Below are 21,421 nucleotides of genomic sequence, written 5' to 3'. Positions count from 1 at the left end.
ATGAATTACATTTCTCATTCCTATTCAATACAGACATTTAAATATTAGCTGCGGTATTTGCTTTAACGCTAAAATGAGGCATGAGTCATGGAAACGCTCTGATTTTGGCCTTCAGAACTCAACTCTCAGCCAAGCATCTGCAGACAAGAAATCCCAGTTTAAGGCTACATGGGAAGCACTGGCAAACTCCTCCTTTGGTGATACTCAGTGCTTGAATGTGTTTAACTTTTGTTTAAAGAGCCAAATCCACTCGTAATCTTCTCAAATGAAACACTTGATCATAATTCTCCATTATTTCAATGGCCTTCCAGTGTGACATTTGTCAGAGTATACATTTTTTGGACCATGGTGAACAGCTCTACAATTCACATTCAATTGTCTACAACAATAAAACCCCCAGCTGCTTATCAGCAAACTAGTTCTTTACCAATGAGTATTCAAATAGACATGCTCCTATTTTCTCTTACAGGTGATGGTTTTTTTCAACAGAACTCTGAGTGGCAAGCTGTGATTCTGCATGCACTAATTTTGCACTCACTTTTACTTCTGATCAGATCAGCCTTTGATCATTCTAACTAGTTTTATATGAAAATATTTTAGATTAAAAGCAACAAAACGTGCTAATAACAGAATTCATAGAATATAGCAACGCAATAACTGTAGAGAATATTTTAAGTGGTCCCACTTTATATTAGGTGGCCTTAACTACTATGTACTTACATAAAAAAATAAGTACAATGTACTTATTGTGTTCATATTGTATTGTAAAACACTTTTGCTGCTATTGAGGTGGGATGGGGTAAGGTTAGGGAGAGGGTTGGAGGTATGGGTAAGTTTAAGGGTGGGTTAAGGTGTAAAGTATGGGTCAACAGTGTAATTACAAATGTAATTACAGAAATTAAATACAGATGTAATTACATGTAGTTTTTTTTTTTAAATATAAGTACAATGTAAAAACATGTATGTACACAATAAGTACATTGTACTAAATTATTAATTAAAATGTAAGTACATAGTAGTTAAGGCCACTTAATATAAAGTGGGTCCCTTTAAGTAAAGTATTAAGTAATATAACTTTTATAAGTTATAGTTTAAAAAAAATATATTTTCCAAATAGCCAGTCTTTAAACATTCTTTTTATTTTCTCATATATATATATATATATATCCATTTTTAGTTTTCCTAATTATTCATTCATTTCGAAACATGCGAACAAAAACATATAGTGAGTTTCAAAAGTAACCTTACATCACAGTGAAAGATGTTTGTGTGCAAAGTAGTAGGACCATCACTACACACAAACTAATTATAGGTTATACTAGACATGTTCTGAACATTCTGACAGAATAACATCAACATTTAAATGATGTACCCCAGCTCTATAAAAGTCAAACTCACAGTCTTTAGTAGTCTAGTAGAAGCTGGATGGCAAGGGAGGGGAAAATGAGGAACAAGGAATTCGGAAGTACAGGATGATGCGTTGCACTTTACACTCTATCTGCTATTAGCTCTATTAATGTGTCCTCAGACCTGTTTAGGTAAACAGCACTCAAACAAGATAAGGGTGCATGACCTCTGCTCACAGATCATGAAGAACCTCAAGCACAGCGGCAAGAGACCAGGCCTGAGTTTCACAGCTAAAAGGACAGTACTGGCCATTTTCATTAGTGAGCTCTGGCAGTCCCTTCCAGGATGACCTGAGGAACAGAAAACAGATATAAAAAATCCTGATTACATGGCTACATCATGTAGATTTGATCTCCATGTACAACATAAGAATTAATAGAGCATTCTCCATGTGTTTTTACAAGCCATTATCATTTTGCAATCATTTATTATTCCTTCAACACTTAAAATGTTTAGCATAGTTCCCCACTTGTCGAAACATCATCTATTTGGTGATGATAGTGGTAATGAAATTACACACTTCAGCGTTAAATTGAATGTGGAACAATAGCTGCTTTACCATTACAATTCAATTTGTGCAAACTGAAATAGCAAAATGAAAATACGTAGAATGGAAATATGTTAATTTCACACACACACACACACACACACACACAAAAAAACATTTATCGCATTAACATTTTTAAGCTTGCATGAGGTGGATATTTAGGCAAATTGAAAAATAATATTTTGCAAACCTGCAATGGAAACACATTTACTACTAAATCTCATTCGATTAAAAATAATGGGTAGTGCAGTGCCTGCGATATACAGTATGTAAACCTACCAACATATGTTGCAATGACTTCTCGCAAGAGGAAAAAATTTTTTTAGTCTCATAAAATTAGTTAATGGAGACGCCGTCTTTTCGCAATAGTTTTTATCAGCATTTATAAAGTATCGCAAAAGTTTTGTGAAAATCTGTAATGGAAATGCAACTATTGACAGACCATTATATTGGCATTATATGTGTTGAAAATAGGTGTTTATTAATTTTTAAAAAAGTTGTATCTCATTTGCTAAGTTAAAATTTGACTAAATATTTATAATATTCCAGCTGTAAGTCATGACACCAGTGTTTTTAAAACCCATTTTGGTCAACCAATGATATTGTTTGCTGTTTCTGAAGGCAATTATTGTTCATGTAGCGTTTACCTTTCCATGTGGAGATAATGGCGAGAGAGGACATTCTTCACCAAATACACTGTTTTGTCATAGGTGTCTTTTCCAAGCTTCTTTGCAAAGTAGATCTTTGCACGGAGGAAGTAACCAATAGGCCAGAGCCACTCCTAATGAAGTAGATGTATAGAAACGTTAGGAATCCTAAAAAAAAAGCTAAAGTTGGGCTGATGAAGCAGTACAAATGGATCTTACAGGGCCTTGATGGTAGTTGAAGCCTCTGGCGAGGTTGTAGTTGTCATTTTCCAGAGAATTGTCATAAACGCCACAGTAAACCTTGTCACTATTCAAACAAACAAATCATGAGTCACAAACGGGAAGCAGGAATAATGTTCCAGGTAATGCAATATAATTCATTTAAGGACTCTCACTCTGGGTCTAAGGTCTTCATTCCAAGAGGGCCAAGCAATTTTTCTTCTGAAATGTTCAGTGCTTCCCAAGCATGCTCCACAGTAAACAGCTCTGGAGCCTAGGAAGGAAAACCATTAGAAATATATATGTATAACTATTAAAGGTGACAGATCATGAAAATGCTACTTTTTCTGTGTTTAAGTACATTTTTTTGTAAGCCTTTCTCTGCAAGCTTGTGAAAAAGAGCCGCTCAAATTTTGCTCCCCCTGTGACGTATAAAGGGGATCTTATATTATTACATCACCTTAAACTGCAAGTTTCCACCCACGGCGCCACCATTGTATGGCGACAGCGTGGTACCAATTCTAATGCCATGACGGAAGTTTGAGCAAAACATGCTAACTGTTCTGTCTTTGACTGCATTGATGAGCACAGAACACTCTTTAGAGTCCCTGCCTCAGAGGAGACAAGAGAGCAGTGGATTTATTGATTTATTTACTGTATATTACTCCACACAGATCTAATATAACTGTGATTTCTTTCCCAGCTGTTTACTTTTACTTTTTTGTAATTCTTGTGTGTTTTTAATACAATTGTGTTTATTTGACAGTTTAAGTGCAATAAAACATGAATGAGAACTTAGTTTATTACTTGCATGCAGTGTGAGACGCTTTCTGTGCGAGTGCTTCAGATGTTTGGGCTCAGTGCAAATGCATTTGCGTACATTTGTGCGCCCATGGGCGTGCTGGTCTAAAAAAGGGGTGTGTTCAGGCGCATGCTATTTTAAGGAGCTGAAAATAGACTGTGTCGTAGACCAATTCAAACCTAGTATAAAGTCTAAAGTCAAGGCAATATTTTTTTGTTATATAAAGAGCGCGTTTGGTAGAAAATGCGCTTTAGTGGATTCCTGCTTGTCCCGTAGATGATCTGCTCGCACGCTTTAACTTTGCACATGAGCAGATTGGTTTCTTCGCTTGATAAGCATTTAGCTTTTCTGCCAACAAAATCCATGTAAATAGAGATCCGCCATGACACGAGCACATCTCGCTATTACAGGGAATGGGAGATGACACTTTGATTGGTTTATTGAACGTTATGCCCATTACTTATTAAGAGAATAGGTAACAACTCTTTCAAAAAATGCGTCCCGGCACACGGACAGTTTTTCCATCGTTAAAATAGCAAAAGTGGATTTGGACACGCACTGAGTGTCACGATCTGTGTACAGGAAACACAGAGAGGGAACCAATTGCAGGTAAGTCATAATAGGCAAGGGATAATCCAAAGGGGTAAACAGTCCAGGCAGGGTCAAAACCAGAAGATCCAAACAACATAAACAAGACACGAAGACAAGGCAAGGCAAGGCAAGAATTGACGGACATGAATAATACTCAGACATTAAACAAGGACTCCGTAACACAGACTAAGACAGACAGGGTATAAATACACAGAAGGATAATGAGGGAACAGGAGACAGGTGGGGAACAATCAATTACACAACAAGGAGGAAGGTGACCAAATAAGGGAACAGGAAGTGATATGGTGACAGACACCGTGAGAAAGGAGGACATCTAGTGGAACCCCAGGGAACACAACCCAGACACTGTGACAATACCCCCCCTCTATGGAGCGGCTCCCAGACACTCCACGACAAGACACAACACCGAGATCAGGAGGGAGGCGGACAGGTGGAGGCTCAGGGGGAGGGAGGAGGGCCGGAAAAGAAAAACATGGGGAACAGACATCATTAGTGTAAACACAAAACATGGAGACCAGGAGGGAGGAGGACCGGAGGAGGTTTAGGGGGAGGGACGGAGGGCCAGACTAGCTGAGGGGAACAGACAGAAACATAGCAGAAACCAAGAACACAAAATAGAAGTCCATGAAGGACATCATGTGGCGCCCACCAGGGCGGAGCAGAAGACCACCACAGCCGTGTGGTCAGGGCGGACCAGAAGACCACCACCACCGTGTGGTCAGGACGGAAGCCCCTCAGGGCAGAGCAGAAGACCACCACAACCGTGAGGTCAGGACTCTGGAGGGTCAGCGGTGACTAGCCCTGACTCTGGAGGGTCAGCGGTGACTAGCATTTACTACGGAGAGTCCACCGGAACCTGACTCGACTCCGGAGAGTCCACCGGAACCTGACTCGACTCCGGAGAGTCCACCGGAACCTGACTCGACTCTGAGGACACAGAGGAACGCAGTTGTCCGAACTGTCCTGTGATTTATCACTAAAGTATCTTAGCATCTCAAAACTTATTATAGCATATTTTTCTACTTTTGAAGGAACTAGGCTATTTACAACCCCGAGCTTCACAATAATATAGAGACTAATTCACACACGCAATCACTAATACTGGTTTACCTTTAATCTTTATTTACCTCTTACACCAAGCATTAATATGTAAGAAATGTTACGAACATAGATAAAATAACTGCTGATAGTGAGCTATGATCGTTCTTTCAATAGGAAAAAAAATCCCACCTTTAATAGTCGATCTCAACCGTCTAAAATCGGCCCTATTTTAACAATCTAAATGCAAAGGCGCAGGTGCACTCAGGGCATGTCCAAATCCACTTTTGCTATTTTAACGACGGAAAACAGTTGGTGCGCCCGGGCACATGGTCTAAAGGGGTTGTCCTTATTCTCTTAATGAGTAATGGGTGTATTATGGGCGTATAATGCAATTAACCGGTCAGAGTCAAATCTTTGGGTCCATTTCCTGAGAGAGCCATCTTATGCATTGCAATCCTTTAATTTTTAATATTTGGCATGCTTGTGTGGTGCTGTGCGTCCCTGTGTTTAATAAGCAGTGTGTATGCGCGTTGCAGACCAGCCTATACTAACACTCTTTAAATAACAAAGAAAAAACATTATGCCAGACTTTAGACCAGGTTTGAGTTGGTCTATAGCGCAATCTATTTTCAGCTCCTTAAAATAGCTTTGCGCCATCAATGCGCCTGAACACATCTCTTTTTTTAGACCAGCACGCCCATGGGAGCACAAATGAGTGCAAATGCATTTGCTTATAAACGACGATCGCACTGGATGGGAAAATGCGAACGGTGCCGGACTGAAACTAGCAAACACACTTGCGCTGCACCTTGCGTCGCATTGCGCCGGGTGTATTATAGGGCCCATTGGCTTTTTTTCCCCCTGATATCTTTCAGATCTAATCAAATGTGTTTTGTTTTAGAACAAATCCTCACCACCACCATGGCAATGGGAAAGTTGGGTCTGAGCTGATAGTCACACCAGGTGCTGGAGGCTCCGTAGCTGTCTTTGTAAATGCCCCGCTTATGAACCAGCTCGGGATGCTTCTCATTGGGGTCATTTGGGTCATGGGACACATAGAACATCTTCTCAAAATTCTGCTGGACTTTTCTGTCCCATTCTTCATAAGACATAGACAGCCGTTTGCCTAAAGTTATAACATAAATGTTTGTGATTAAGAGATTCTGTATTTGCACATTTGGAGTAAATTACAAATATTAGATTTGATCCAAAGCATAGGCAGATATATTTTAAGGCAGCATCCTATGATTTGAAATGGAATCTTGGTAAGTGATGCTCACAATTGTGAGTTCCTTACATTTTTTTTTACTTTTCTGAGTCAAATTAAATATAGCTGCCATTACTCTCAACTTGTCTACCCATCATGGATTAATTTTTTTCACTGACTATAACACATCTAAGAGTGTAGCATTATTTTGCTTTCAACCTTTTTGTAACAGACGGCACATTGGGAAGACTGCACATAGGCCTTAAAATGGCTGTGTAGAAAAGGCAGATAGCTAAGTTTTGGAACAAACTTAATGTAATGAGAACTAGTAAGGACCATCTGAGCTTACTGTCTTTGTGTATGGCCACACTATTGTAAGGAAAGAGCCCTTGTTTATGTAGATCCACCAGCCAACGCAATGTAGATTTGCACAGACCCACTATTTCCACTGCTGATCCATCTCTGCATTAGGAACACAAGAGTCATATTAAATGATGGCAACAGACATAGAAAGTGAGACTGAGAAAAGAGATCCACTTATAAATGGCATCTTATAAAAAGAATATATTTGGCTTTAAGAGATTTCAACACATGCCTGGGTGTAGCTGGTATCCCTTTGTTGCGAGCTCTCTCGCTTTCTCCCATTTTGTCCATCCAAGTCCCACAGTTGAACTGATTTCCGCCATACACAAAGCCAGTGTCGGCGTTCACCTTGGCCACAATGTTAAAGCCTGAGAAGGTTTAGAATACAATACATTCAAAATTTCCCCAAAGAATAAAAAAAAAAAGTCATAAAAAATGTTTTTAAAAGGCGTTAACCTTCGTCTCTCATGTTGTTGTCAATCTGTGGTCCAGCGTTCCTCTCTCTGAACTCTATACCCTGCATGTGGCGCTCCATGGCCTCATGAATGACCTCATACAGCAGCTGATCCTGTGGCATCACCGAAACAAAACAATACAGGTGACATCTAGGTAACAGTAAAACCAAAATGTTCAAATTCACAATGCGTTATAGTCTATTTATAACTATGCTTAGGCATCGACCGATTATCGACTTGGCTGAATATTGGTGCTGATATTAAGCATTTTTTTTGGTTATCACTAATGACTATTTTCAAAACCAATTTGAAGATAAAATTATTTAAAAGCATTTAAAGACAGCTTTTGTCAGAGACTTTGTTTTTCTTAATTTTGACATGAATTTTCATTTTTACAGCAGACATAGTATATACCAGTTCAAAAATATTGGTTATCGGACTTCTTGATCTGTAATTATCGGCATCGGCCCTGAAAAACATATTGGTTGACACCTACTGTAACTACAATCGTACATTTTTTAAAATAAGTTTATACTTTTAGTCTGCAAGAACACAAAATGTATCAAATGTGACAGAAATGCTTTCTAACATTATGAATGTCTTAACAACATTGCACTTTTTTCAGCTGCATTTCTGCATTTTTTATGACAGGACAGTAGAGATATTACAGGAAGTGAGTGGGAGAGAGAAATGGGGGGTGGGAACGGGAAAGGTCCACAAGGTGGCACTCGATCTCGGGACACCTGAAGCGCAATTGCACCATATGTCGGTGCACTGCCCACATGGCTATTGGCGCCAACCATGTTGTTGTTTTTAACTTTGGTGGTGTGCTCACCACAGTGCCAGCTGTCAGGGGTTTGGAGTCATCTGTGGGGTACATCCTGGACACAGGGCATTGGAGGATGTCAGTGCCGTTGGGTACCATAGTACAGTAGTCCTGAATGCACTGCAGCCACCACCATACCGCGTCACGGCAATTAAAACGGGCCCCTACACCCTCTCCCAGCAGGTTAGGAATCAGTCCATGTCTCATTGTACCAGCAAAAGCCAGGATGATGTTCCTGTAAAGCAGAATGAAGAGGAAAGAAATTAACTGAAAGGGATAAATCTCAAGAATAAAATGATTTTATCTTTTTCTCAAATCCACAATCATCCATAGAGGGGGGAAATGATGCATCACACATTGTTCCCAAATGATTCTGGGTCGGTTGAGATTGATATTTAAAAATAATAAATTAAGCATATACTAAATTTATACCTAAACTTGCCAAAAATGTGTCCATTTGCACTGTTGCTGAAAAAGTGATATGTTTTGAGAATCATTTTTGAATATGATGGCAATTCTCTGAACCAATATCAAACTGAGAAGTGGCTAAATATTGTCATGCATTCTTGGTCTCAGTTAATTGATTACCTGGCCTCCATGTGACGACCTGTGACCAGCATTAGTCCTCGCAGGGCGATGAATGTGTCCCTTCCCCAACAACGGAAAATTCCAGCAGAGAAATGAGGCAGGCCTGTGGAATGAAGAAATCATCGAGACCAGTAATAATAACAGTTCAATGTACTAAGTCACTGTTACGTTTAATCCTACAATCCTGTGTTAGCAGCCCAGATACTTTCGCTACTTTGTAAGCAACACTTAACAATTCATATCCTCTGGCAACTTGTTGAACTTCATTCTGACATATTTAGGGTTTTCTGTGGGTTATTCTGCAGTCACCTGCAGCCATGGTAACACAGCACTGCTCTTTCTGCTTTGTGATCTCATTGACACGGTAAGGCACATCATTCAGGGCTGGTGAGAGAGGTGGAAGAGCTGGAAAACGTCCGACAGCACACATTTGGACTGATCCAAGAGCCAACAGCTTCACAAAAGATGAGCCATTCTGCACAAAACTAACAAACACACGCACATAATATAGGTAATCTTATAACAGCCCACAGAAACCTCTAGAATCATAGACACTTGAGCATACTTTCAATCATAACTCTTAAAATAGATTTTAACATAATTTTATATTAGTGTAGGTAGGATTGATCTTGGCAGACTGAGATATGGTACGCTGCTGAAACATGCTAATAATGACAAGGATTAGGATTTATATTGCTTCTGCAAATTAAGGAAGATAGGACCATAGCAGATCTAGACAGGTGGTGCTGGGGAGGAGGAGGGCTTAAGAAAATTCACATGGCACACAGTTCTGAGATGGACCAGGTTCAAAGTAAATAGAAAGGTTGCTATATAACAGATTAATTGGCTGCACTGCTGGCTCGTGAGAACCAGTTAGCTACTCATTTCGAGGATGGATTTATAGTAATAATCATGAGGGGCTTTTACATAATGTACTTCTAGAAAAGGCTCTATGTTCTAGGGACTAGGAACTAGGAACATTTGCACCGGCAGCAGGAACTCTGTAGCGACCGACTTTATTGACAACATTTAAAAACCTAAACAACCAGTTATTGGAGGGCGCTTTGATTGGAACAGTTTTTGTTGTTTTTCATGAGTTTCATGATAATAGAGATTGAATGTAAAAGTACATTTACATGATTAAAAGTTGGGCAAAGAGACAAAGTCTCCTATGACAACTTGCAGTGTTACATATCATGAGGAAAAAAAGAACACCACACTGCAGAAAACAGGTAACTACCATTATCACCGTTTTCCATGTTTGTGAAGTAAATATGTTTACAAGGTTTTAAGAAAATGCTGGGTAGCCGGTGTTTCGTATGCATTTGTCCAATCAGCGTACAATTACATCTCTGGTACTTCCAATAGGACTGTTTTAGACCCTACTCTGAGGAGCCAATTTAGTTCCACTAAATGGAGTTCCCAGATCTAAAATCGGTCCTTGTACCTTTGGTGCGAACCTGCCAATAATAAGTGTATTTCTGCTAATAGTATTTCCTTGACACAAACACCAGGATGATCTGTCTCAGTCCTCTTGAGACACTGACCTTGACATCTGTTTGAAGGTCACATCAAGTGCAGTAGTGTAGGCCCCTACCAGGATGGCATCAAAGTAACAGGGAATGAGGTAGCGAGGGATGTGCTTCAGGTATGCAAACATAGCCTGGAACCACTGACCCACCTAAGAACACATTAGTGACTAATTTAACTACTGGACATGAGACTAGGAGCAGCAATTGGTAAATCTGGATCTTTCCACATAGTTTACCCACAGCTAACACCCTAAGATTATCAGCTATATACAGTATTTATATCGATCGTTTGAGTCATTTACCTCGGCTAGTGTGCCCCTGCGAGATATCAGTCTATTGCTCACATAGTCAATCATCCAATCCCCTTGCCTTAGGTTGTCACAGAATGGGTGGCCAAGATCATTTTTGGGTCGAATGTCTGCCATCACTGACAACAGACCTGTGAGAATGAAATGACAATTTTTTTTGCCAGTTATAATGATTTCTTAAAGACACCTGAAAAGATTTTAATTGCACAAAATACAAACCTAATTTGTTTTCTTTATGTGAAAAATGCAATGCATCTGTACCTTGCAGACCACAGTATTTGAGCGGCTTCCAGCCGGGGATGTCATAGCAGCCCCCTCCATCTTCTTTCTCCTCTGCATCACAGCGAAACAGAAGAATGTTCATATCAGCTAGAGTCATCTCAGACATAATCCTGGTTTGGAGAATAAACACAAACAGCGTCTTCAGAACTCATAAGTGAAAATCTATATAAGAGATCAAGACTAAAAGGCTACAGTAGGTCTTAAAGGGATACTCCACCCAAAAATGATAATTTTGTCATTAATCACTTACCCGCAAATCGTTCCAAACCCTTTAAAAGCTTAGTTCATCTTCAGAACACAATTTACGATTTTTTGGATGAAAACCGGTAAGGTTTGTGATTGTCCAATTGAGCCATATTGGAGAATATCCGCTGAACACAAGCAGCTTACATTCTTCTGTGTCAGCCACGACTCAAGGATACATTCTCTATGTGCATTTACACTTTTATTTTAACAAAGACAGCACATTTTTGCAGCGCTGCTGATACAGAAGAGCATAAGCTGCTTGTGTTCAGTGGATATTCTCCAAAATGGCGTTACGGTGGAGACAAATTGTTAAATGAAGTCGTTATTTTTGTTTTCTTTGCATACAAAAAGTATCCTCATCACTTCATAAAGTTACGGTTGAACCAATGAAGGCAGATGGACTATTCTGACAATGTCTTTCATACTTTTCTGGACCTTGACAGTTTATTTTACTAGGCAGTCAATGGGACAGTCACAAACAACCCTGTTTTCATCCAAAAAATTGTGTTCTGAAGACGAACTAAGGTTTTAAGTGTTTGGAATGACATGGGAGTAAGTGATTAATGACAAAATTTTCATTTTGGGGCAAAGTATCCCTTTAAGCACAAAGTAAAAAAAAGGATCAGGATGTCCATTAGCTTTTTTGGTGTAAACCTTGATTCATAATGGTAGAGAGTGTAAATGTGGATGAAATGAACTCACTGTGTCAGTGGACTCTTCAGTATGTCGGGTGTGTTTGAATCAGGCAGACTTCCTGCTTTATACAGTGGATTGAACTGAATGAGATGGTGCCTTAATACACTAACCAGCTCCTGAGATTTGGGGTCCAGACTCACCCTGACAAAGAAAGATACTTCACCTTTTAAACTTATAAAAACAAAACACTACTGTTATAAGAAATGTAGAATTTCAGTCAGAAAAGATGGATAAAATTGATCACAAGTGAAGGTAAAGGATTCATAATATTACAAAAGTTTTCTATTTCAAAAGCCAAATGCTGCTCGAAGCTATGTGCTGCCCACAAGGCTAATGGCACAACATTTTTCCCTATTTAGACAAAATATATTAAAGGGGTCATATGACAATGCTAAAAATTACATTATTTTGTGTATTTGGTGTAATGCAATGTGTTAACATGGTTTAAGGTGCCCCACCTTTCTGAAACATGTCGATTTTTAAAAAGCTCATCATTCTGAAAAGCGAGGTGTGCTCTGATTGGCTAGCCATCCAGTGCGTTGTGATTGGCTAAATACTTCAAGCATGTGATGGAAATGTCACCCTGAAGTGGCAGAGGCGTAAACAATACTACAGTTAAAATAAAAGTTATGCATTCTAGAGCTGTAATCAGGCCTTAAAAGTTAGGCCCGACAGGTTTAGGCCCGAGCCCGACAAGTACATTTTGATTTACAGCTTTTTTAAAGCCCAAACCCGTTTACAGCTCAACATTATTCAAACGTGCGCGCACAAACAGCTCTTTTGCCTTTTGTCAAGAATGAGTAATTTATACATGTTTTAACATAATTTATTCATAACTAACGTAGACTAGACCACTTGGAAGTTGGAATAAAGAAATAAAATAAGTCCTGTGTAACATAGTAACATCTCAGCACTCTAAATAGGCATAGGCTCATTTAACCTATAAATAGACCAACGCACCAATAAAAACGAGTCTTTTTTAACTAATTAAATTAAGATAAATTTTAAATTAAGATGAGTATTTGGCAATAACAAAATTAAGATAAAGGCTCCGCTGGATTTGCTTTGTCACTAGCAGATGATATTTAATAAAATAATAATGCCAACATTAGCGTAACGTTACACCTACTCAGCATTCATTTTTGCATCTTTCTCGCGCTAATCGAAACACATTACATGACTGCTCGTTTACCTCGCAAACCGGAGCGCAAGCCCGAGCCTCGTGTAAGATGATATAAATTAAGCCCGAACCCGACCGAACCCATCGGGTCCCATCAGGTTCGGACAAATATCTTCAGCTCTAATGCATTCCATCGTTTCATAAACATTTGGGTGGTGTTATGCAAATCGTCGTGACCTAGTGAGTGGGGATCATGTTTAAATGAGGCAGTTTAGGAAGGCGTGGATGAGTATTAACTTTTATAAAGAATATCCCTTTGGGTTTGAGACTTTAGTCTTTGTATCTTTACAAATCTTACATGCATGAACAGCTTGAAAACTAGAAATCGCATCATATGACCCCTTTATGTAGGACAACTGTTTTCAACATTGTAAATAAGAAATATTTCTATAGCACTAGATCAAAATATTAAAATAAAATTTGGAAGAATCATGTTAAACTGAAGAGTGAAGACTAGAGTAATGACTTATGAAAATTCAGTTTTGCCGTCACAAGAATATATTATTTTTGTTATTTTAAGGTTGAACTGCAATAATATTTTACAAAAGTATTGTTTTTACTTTTTGGGACAAATAAGTACAGCCTTTGGGAGCATAAGTAATTACTTTTAAAAATATCCTACCAACCCCACTCTTTCAGTTGTTTGTTGTTGACCTCAAAGATTGCGTTTCCAATTAAAATCCATTTTAGCAAGACAACTATCCAATATCATTAAATGTCAATCCCCATGTAAAAATTTAAATTGTCCTCTTTAGCCTATTACTTGTTTAATTTCTGTATTGTCAGGACTATGCAGTTTAAGTTAATGTAGCAAACACATTTCAAGTTTTGATAGCATTTTTGTTTCTTTTTGTACAAATTTTAGAACAATGTTGCATCACGTCTTCATTGCAGAGTCTAGGTAAAATCCTAATTCACTTCAGGGACAGTAAATGCTTTTGGAGTCTAACCTGAAAGCAATAACACTTCCAGGCGTCAGCTGCTCAAACACGATCTCCTGCACATATTCACTGCGCCCTCGAGACGTCACCCCAGCCTGCCGCACCACCTTACTGTCCTTTAGCTGAGAAAAGACAGAGACGCAAACAAAGGAACTTCTGAGACCAAAAGATAAGACTGACTTGTGCAGTGTTGACAGTACAGGCAATCAAAAGGCCATGCAAGTCTGGGCGGCAGACATTTACAACCAGGCAGGAAAGGGGAGGTTTACCAGAACAAGTTGTTGAGATGAAACCAGAGCTCTATGAGGGATATGGTCTTTAAACTGCAGGGTAGGGGTTGAGCTTAGCTGTTTTGTGAATGAGTGTTCTCAGTGGAGGCCATTGTGTTGGCTTAGGACACTAATAATTAGAGCGGTCTCACAGTACTCAGGTTACCTGGATGTGCTCTTTAATCTCCACCGTATACCCAGGCATGCCATTAATGCTCTTCTCATCTTTTTTGTAGGAGTCCGTCTGCCTCTCTACGGTACGCACCTCCAGCACCACCTCCTCTATCTTACCTGTGGGATTTCAGAACAAATTCAGGGTTTTGGCTTCCAGTTAGGCATTAAGAAAGGACACAATATTGAGACAGAACAGAACCGCAATGAGGGCAAGCGAGAGAGGAAATCTCTTCCCATTAAACATAAAGAAGGTTCAGCCTCTCTGATAAGTAGCACTGGATTTTTGACACACCTGGGATGCACATTGGTGGAACCTCGTCTGTGTAGCAATGGTGTTTGGGGTTCTTGAAAGCAGTGCGGCACACAGCCACCACTGACTTGTGCGTACTAGGACAATGTCGGGTGACCGCCACAATGTCCTCATCCACCTGGTCTACAAACACCTAAGAAAACACACAAAGACATATTGATAAGCTTTTGAAAGGTTATTATAGTTTTGCATATCACATTTATTTTTATTTTAACATCACAGTTTACCCAAAAATTACAATTCTCTCATTGGCATTATATCTCACCCTCATGTCGTTCCAAACTCCTAAGACATTCATTCATCTTCAGGAACACATTAAGATATTTTTGATGAAATCCAAGAGCTTTCTGACCCCGCATAGACAGCAATGCAACTACTACTGTATGTTCAAGGCCCGGAAACATAGTACCGTATTTTTCGGACTATAAGTTGAACCTGAGTATAAGTCACATCAGTCTAAAAATACGTCATGACGAGGAAAAAAACTTATATAAGTCACACCGGACTATAAGTCGCATTTATTTAGAACCACTGAGCAGCATAGAGCGCCCTCTCGCGGCTGGAGACGGTAATGTTTCTCTTGGTTCATTTCTCTTGGTTCATGTCAAATTAATTTGGATAAATAAGTCGCACCTGACTATAAGTCGCAGGACCAGCCAAACTATGAAAAAAAGTGTGACTTATAGTCTGGAAAATACGGTAAGCATTTTTAAAATAGTCCATGTGACATCAGTGGTTCAACCTTAATTTTATGAGCTATGAGAATACGTTTTGTGTGCACATTTCTTCTCTTCCATGTCAGTCTTCGAAAAGCGTTCTTGAGAGTATCACAACGCATTTGTGTGATGCTGCTGACGCAGGAGCTGGTGTCCTTGTTCATTGTCTGTATATTCTTTTTTTAATGAGTAAGACTGGGAAAAAATTCTCCTGTGGAAATCTTCATACATGTTTACAAAGACTGCTTTATGTACAGCGTTCAAACCTCTACATCAGAACACAGGCTCCTGCGTTAGCAGCATCCACACGCATGCGTCCTGATACACTCCTGAGTGTGTGTTGAAGAAAGACACGGAAGATAAGAAACTGGTTGAATAAAGTCATTATTTTTGTTTTCTTTGTGCATGAAAAGTATTCTCCTAGCTTCATAAAATTAAAGATGAACCACTGATGACACATGGACTTTTTTAACAATGTCCTTATTACCTTTCTGGGCCTTGAATGTGTCAGTTGTGTTGCCATACATGCAGAATCAGAAAGCTCTCGGATTTAATCAAATATACCTTAATTTGTTTTCCAAACGTCATGAGGGCGAGCAAGTATTGACCGAATTGTAATTTTTTTTTGGCCGAACTATCCCTTTAATGCGATTTACAAACTCACTTCAAATCTTTCAAAATCATTTATAGTTTAAAATTTTATATATACTGTACTATTTAACATTATATGCCTAACAAATATGATACATAATATATAAATTGTTAAATACTATCTATAAATATTAACATTTATTTAGCTAATTAGTTAGTTCCAGCTGATTTAATTACCTAATTAAATTTGTTTATTTATTATAGTACAGCACATTTTCAGCTGTATTTTAATACTATTTACTTCTAATTCACCAGTTGTGATTAATGAATGTTCCAAAGTGAAGTAAACTTCAATGGATTCCCCTGCAGGGATCAGGGAGCAATGAACACTTTGTAGGGATCATATCAATCGGAACACAGTTCATGCACTTAGCTTTCTACTAACGAGATTGTTATCTGAATCAGGGCTGGGAGAACCAAGTTCATATGATAGTTCAGCATCTTTCATTATTATTAAATAAAATGTAATATTAATGTACTCTTAATTTCAGGCTTTTTTTTAAGCTTCTATTTAAAATGTAATATGTAAATGCATATGTAAACATATTATTTTAATGTGTTGGCAAAACCTACTAGATGAACTTAAAAAAAATATTGGCAACGTTAATTGTGTCACATGCCACATCGCCATCTGCAGGTGTGATGCCTACAGAACTACTCCTACTCGTGTGCAAATAGCTCATTACACCAAAACTATTATGACTATTTTGGTTGTTTTTAACTGTGTTAATAGTTTTACTGTATATTTGTGTTTACTTGATTTTCATTAAGTTTTTAAATAATTAGGGTTTTATCTTCATTCTTATTTTTATACATTTACACACATATGTGTCCCATCTGCGGCCCTTCTGCCAAACCTGCACTGGTGCAGACTTCACAGTGGACTATTACTATATAGTCAATGTGGCATAACTGTCAATGTAAACCTATAGGAGGAATGTAGACTGCATTTACCTGGTTGAAGCCTTTTGATGCCAGTTCCTGGTGTAGCCGGTTGAGGGCCAGCTTTCCGGCGATGATTCCTGACTGCAGGTTGACCTCATCAGGGGACAAAGGCTTAGTTTGAGGATTCCATTTGCTATAGAAGCGCTCCTCTGATACCACTGAGATCTGATGGCGGATACAAAAAAGTAGAACTTTTGAGATGTGCTCAAAAAATGTACTCAATCCATGTTTTGTGAGTGTGTGTGAAGTCAATCTCTTGCCTGGTGGGGTACTAACTCATCATAGCCTCTGGTGCTACCAGTGGCACAGCAGGCCATAGAAACAATAGCAGAGCTGGGCAATGAATCATATACAGAGCGGATCTACAACACAGAGCATCAAAATAAGAGCACATTGAAATGGCTCCACTAACCCACTGTAATATGTGTTTGAAATGCTATACCTGAATAGGGCACTCATTATCATGTGTGACATCTAGAAACATGGCATGGGCAATACTGGGCACCAGAGGCCTGAGACTGGGCTGAAGGAAAGCCCCCACGGGTTCCCCTCCGTACCGGTACACCAGCCTACCCTCCTCATGACTGTCTCCAGCGCTCATCGCCTCTGCAAAAACACAAAGGATGGCACTACGCAAAATATGAACACTGAGTGTATTTAATATGTGCTACTTATTTCTCGCAAAAATGAAAACTTTATCAGTATTCATTCATTCATGTCATCGTAAACCTTCATTTTTCTAAATTCACTATTATATGTAAATGTATAATAAAGAAATGTGGACCAAATCAAATCGATTTTTTTAAAAGATCTACCTAAAAAAGTTATCTGTTATGAATTATACATTGCCACCTCTCATGAACACGCCAAGGAGAGCTAGATGTCAAGATTTTCAATAAATTATTTCAAATCCGGCCCATTTTTAACGCCAATCTTTTGTTTGACATCATAAGACTTGGAATACAGTGTGCATGTCATATGGAATACTTTCTAATTTTTTGGTTAGTTTTAAGGTGCCACCATTTTTTAAGTTTGAAAGCTCCAATCCAGAAGAAAAATAAGTCATATAGGTTGGGCACAACATGAGGTGAGTAAATGATGAAAAGCTAAAGAACACTGATCAAAATAATTTTGTGGTTAAGCTGTCAAGCTAGGTATAATCATAAATGGCAATTTTTGTACACTTACACTAGCAATCAAAAGTTTGGGTCTATTAAGAACGTTACAAAAAACTTCTATTTTAAACTCTCTTCACCAAAGAATACTGAGATAAAAAAATTAAAAAAAAAAAAATCACAAAATTATTAATCATTGATAAGAATAAGAAATTATTATTCAGCACCAAATCAGCAGAAAACGATTATTTCAAATATATTCCTCTTTCTACTGTCTTTTTTAACAAATAAATGGTAAGCATGAGAGATTTCTTTTAAAAACATCTTTCCGACCCAAACTTTAGATTGGTGATGATGGAAGGGTAACAAAATATTCAAAATATTTGATGGAGTTAGATTTCATGTCATACACAATGCAAGAGCAGGATTATTAGGAAGCCATACCTCTGATGAGTGAAGAGATTCCTAATCTAGTCACAAAGACATTATCCAGCTCCTCGCTGCCTGTGAAGAGCTCGGCCACCACGTACAGGTCAGGTCTGAGGGTGCGAGCAGCATCCAGCATGAACTGCAGCAAGCAGGGTTAGGGCACAGCCACGAGGAAACCAAACCACGGTTGTTAGTATGTCAGGTGGGGTGTGAAATTGGGTTCAGAAAGGGAGAGAGTCATGCCTCAAATGAAGCCAAAATGAGAACACAGGTTTGAGAGTTTTTGGACATATTCAGGAGAGATAGTTCAGAGAAGAAATGACAGATGATGGAGTGCAAAAAGAAAGACAAAAAGATAAGACATTGTTAGTGCCATGCTGAAAGACAGTCCAATACCTCTGATAAGACTGGTTATTCCCAGCCGGTTAACAAACACATTGTCAATCAGCTCGCTGCCTGTAAAGAGCTCGGCTATCACATAGAGATTGGGCCTGACTGATCTGGCTGCTGCCAACATGGCCTGCAGAGCACAACATGAGTAAAGTGAGAGGGGTTGATGGCGAAAGTGTTTTGTTGGGAGATATTTATGTCAATTATAAACAGCTGCTACCGATTTAATAATCTCTACATTTCTGCTAAATGGACATTACTTTGACACAGTCACATCTGATAAAAAAATCTTAATTGTAATGTACAGTCATTCATTCAGCCATAAATCCTCTGCAGTGAATGGGTGCAGATTCAAATCTTTCATAACCCCCCCACCCCCTACAAAAAACCCCCATCATACTAAAATTGGAAATAGCACCAGTGGCACAGCATGACCCTTATACCATCACTGGTTTATCAATAAGCAAAGGATGGAGAATAAGCCACAACTTAATATTTTTTGTGTGAATTATACCCAGAGACGGAGCAATGGGTGGATGGGGAACAATCATTACCCAAAATGTACTAATCAAGAGAGTAAATAACGATCTTGTCATATAAAAGTGTGTCAAGAAAAAAAAAGAAAAAAAAAAAATCAATCCTTCCTGCCCGCCCCCCCACCCATGTCTAATATTCATCTTTACACATAGTTAATCTCAAACACGTTATTCATCTGTGATCTAGCCAAAAGTAATAATCCATATTTTGACATTGCCACAGTACCTCAGCCACATGAAGTGGAGTTGAATGGCAGTTGTCCAGACGCACTCCCACAAAGTGCTTGGCCGTAATCTCTGTATATTTCTGCATGTGGGCCCATAGGTAGGGGCAGTCCTCGGGCCCATTGCCATACCGCAGTTTAACACTGTCACCCCAGCAGATCAGCTCCCTCTTGATGTAGACATTGGACCCTAACCAGAAAGAAGTGAAAAAAAGCAACTTTGATTCACCTTACTGCCAAAAGGCTTGGCAAGTGTTGCCAATGATTAGGGTTTAGTAAGTGTGTTGATATCACCACCTTGTGTTTCCAATCAGAATGACATCACTGACCCCAAACATTTGAACAGTAATACATGTTCAAAGTTTCACATTCAGAAATGAGCTTTTGTCAGGGATGGTTGTATATTCTCGCCTTTTTCTATATATGTTTATGTGAATCAGAAAGGCAAAATGGTAAACCTGGCTCTGCAAAGTTCCTGAGTGGATCATCCCCCATGACCCAGCCATTATGGGCCAGGAAGTGACATGACTTTTCTGGTTGATTCATCAGCTCCAAATCCTGCTCCAAAGTTGCTTCCTCAAATGGGAAAGTGAAATATCTGCATAATGGTTTTGTATATCAGCACAAACAAACTTTATTACACAAAGAAATAGGATTCTAAAACTTCAACGGGGGCTGATGGAACTGTTCTACCTAGTAACCAGGGGATGTTTCCTGGTGATGGGGCCCAACTTGGGTCCGTGGTCTGCCAGTCTTTCATAGCTTACAGTACCAGCAATGCAGTTAGTGGCCTGATGGTAAAGAAATGACATCATTGCATTGCTTTCCAAAGAAATCAGAGGGAAATGTATAAAAAGAGACTCACCTGCTCCTGATGGTGCTTAATTTCTTGATACTGTTCATTATTGAGTTCCTCCAGTCTTCTCCTCAGCCAGTTACAACAATCTTCAATGGCACCAGGACTGCTCCTACAACAACATAAACCAATGTAGAATTCAACAACATAAAATCAATAGGCAGACTACAGTGAACACGTACTCAAACATGCATGCAGCAGCATACTGACCCATGGGGCACAAAGGTTTCTAGAGCAGAGTTCATGTCCACGGTGTTACCAAAACGTCCGAACTGAGGGTCCAGAATGATCTTCAGTTGCTGTTTGCCCTCAGTCTGGCTCCTATCAGATTTGGCTCCTGTGTAGACAATTTAAAACAAACCACTAAACACATTAACATTTTCATGTCTCTTAACCTAAGTGTCTGAGAACCTTCCAGGAACTCACCACTTTGGAGTAAAGCTCTGAACTCCTCCACCATCGGTTCCACTTTGACTTGGAAGAACTCCCACAGTTTAATCTTAGGAAACACATCCTGCCAGAGAACTCCACGAATGGCCTAGTAAAAACACATTACAGTTTGTTCTGATGGAAATAAGAACAGGATATACTTGAAAATGAATTCTGTTTTGAAGCTTCCACAGATAGTTATTGGCTCACATTGAGGTGTTCGTGATTCTGGATTAGGGCTGGAAGACCCCTGTCTTCGTATTTGCCATCAGCTATAGCACAGGTGACGTGCCACAGGGCTCTATCCAGCACCCAGGCCGGCTTCAGATGGGGAGAGTTCACCAGGTTATAACCACACTCGGGATGTTTCTTAATCCATTTACTGTTAGCAGCTGAGAAAGACAGGAAAACACAGCGGTTATCATGTCATTGTCAACCAAATAAAACAAAAATGAACAAAGATGAAGAAACAGACATC

The 21,421-nt window shown here is 39.1% G+C and overlaps 1 protein-coding gene across 4 annotated transcripts in view; it reads right to left on the bottom strand.

The window, feature by feature from the left end:
• Positions 1-1,118: 1,118 nt before the first annotated feature.
• Positions 1,119-21,421, bottom strand: part of LOC113045793 (glycogen debranching enzyme-like) — a 26,596-nt gene continuing 6,293 nt past the window's right edge. For 3 of the 4 annotated variants that reach the window (XM_026206447.1, XM_026206445.1, XM_026206449.1), the window contains 29 exons: positions 21,154-21,335; positions 20,941-21,052; positions 20,725-20,851; positions 20,524-20,626; positions 20,352-20,449; positions 20,117-20,256; positions 19,661-19,848; positions 18,524-18,647; positions 17,407-17,570; positions 17,225-17,326; positions 16,974-17,129; positions 14,635-14,785; positions 14,335-14,459; positions 13,909-14,021; positions 11,785-11,919; positions 10,816-10,946; positions 10,549-10,685; positions 10,262-10,395; positions 9,024-9,199; positions 8,715-8,817; positions 8,136-8,361; positions 7,302-7,413; positions 7,078-7,213; positions 6,832-6,944; positions 6,190-6,401; positions 2,997-3,094; positions 2,821-2,908; positions 2,602-2,735; positions 1,119-1,697 (listed from right to left, as the gene is read on the bottom strand). In XM_026206447.1, the coding sequence (XP_026062232.1) occupies positions 1,580-1,697; positions 2,602-2,735; positions 2,821-2,908; positions 2,997-3,094; positions 6,190-6,401; positions 6,832-6,944; positions 7,078-7,213; positions 7,302-7,413; positions 8,136-8,361; positions 8,715-8,817; positions 9,024-9,199; positions 10,262-10,395; positions 10,549-10,685; positions 10,816-10,946; positions 11,785-11,919; positions 13,909-14,021; positions 14,335-14,459; positions 14,635-14,785; positions 16,974-17,129; positions 17,225-17,326; positions 17,407-17,570; positions 18,524-18,647; positions 19,661-19,848; positions 20,117-20,256; positions 20,352-20,449; positions 20,524-20,626; positions 20,725-20,851; positions 20,941-21,052; positions 21,154-21,335 (3,938 nt within the window). In that variant the 3' untranslated portion in view covers positions 1,119-1,579. Of the gene's footprint in view, positions 1,698-2,601; positions 2,736-2,820; positions 2,909-2,996; positions 3,095-6,189; positions 6,402-6,831; positions 6,945-7,077; positions 7,214-7,301; positions 7,414-8,135; positions 8,362-8,714; positions 8,818-9,023; positions 9,200-10,261; positions 10,396-10,548; positions 10,686-10,815; positions 10,947-11,784; positions 11,920-13,908; positions 14,022-14,334; positions 14,460-14,634; positions 14,786-16,973; positions 17,130-17,224; positions 17,327-17,406; positions 17,571-18,523; positions 18,648-18,904; positions 19,029-19,660; positions 19,849-20,116; positions 20,257-20,351; positions 20,450-20,523; positions 20,627-20,724; positions 20,852-20,940; positions 21,053-21,153; positions 21,336-21,421 lie in introns of all 4 variants that reach the window. The other variant, XM_026206448.1, reaches the window with a different exon arrangement.

The sequence above is a fragment of the Carassius auratus genome, chromosome 27, assembly GCF_003368295.1.
Source record: "Carassius auratus strain Wakin chromosome 27, ASM336829v1, whole genome shotgun sequence".
Classification (NCBI taxonomy): domain Eukaryota; kingdom Metazoa; phylum Chordata; class Actinopteri; order Cypriniformes; family Cyprinidae; genus Carassius; species Carassius auratus.
The sequence above is the reverse complement of the archived record's forward strand: the minus strand, read 5'-3'. Positions and strand labels throughout refer to the sequence as shown.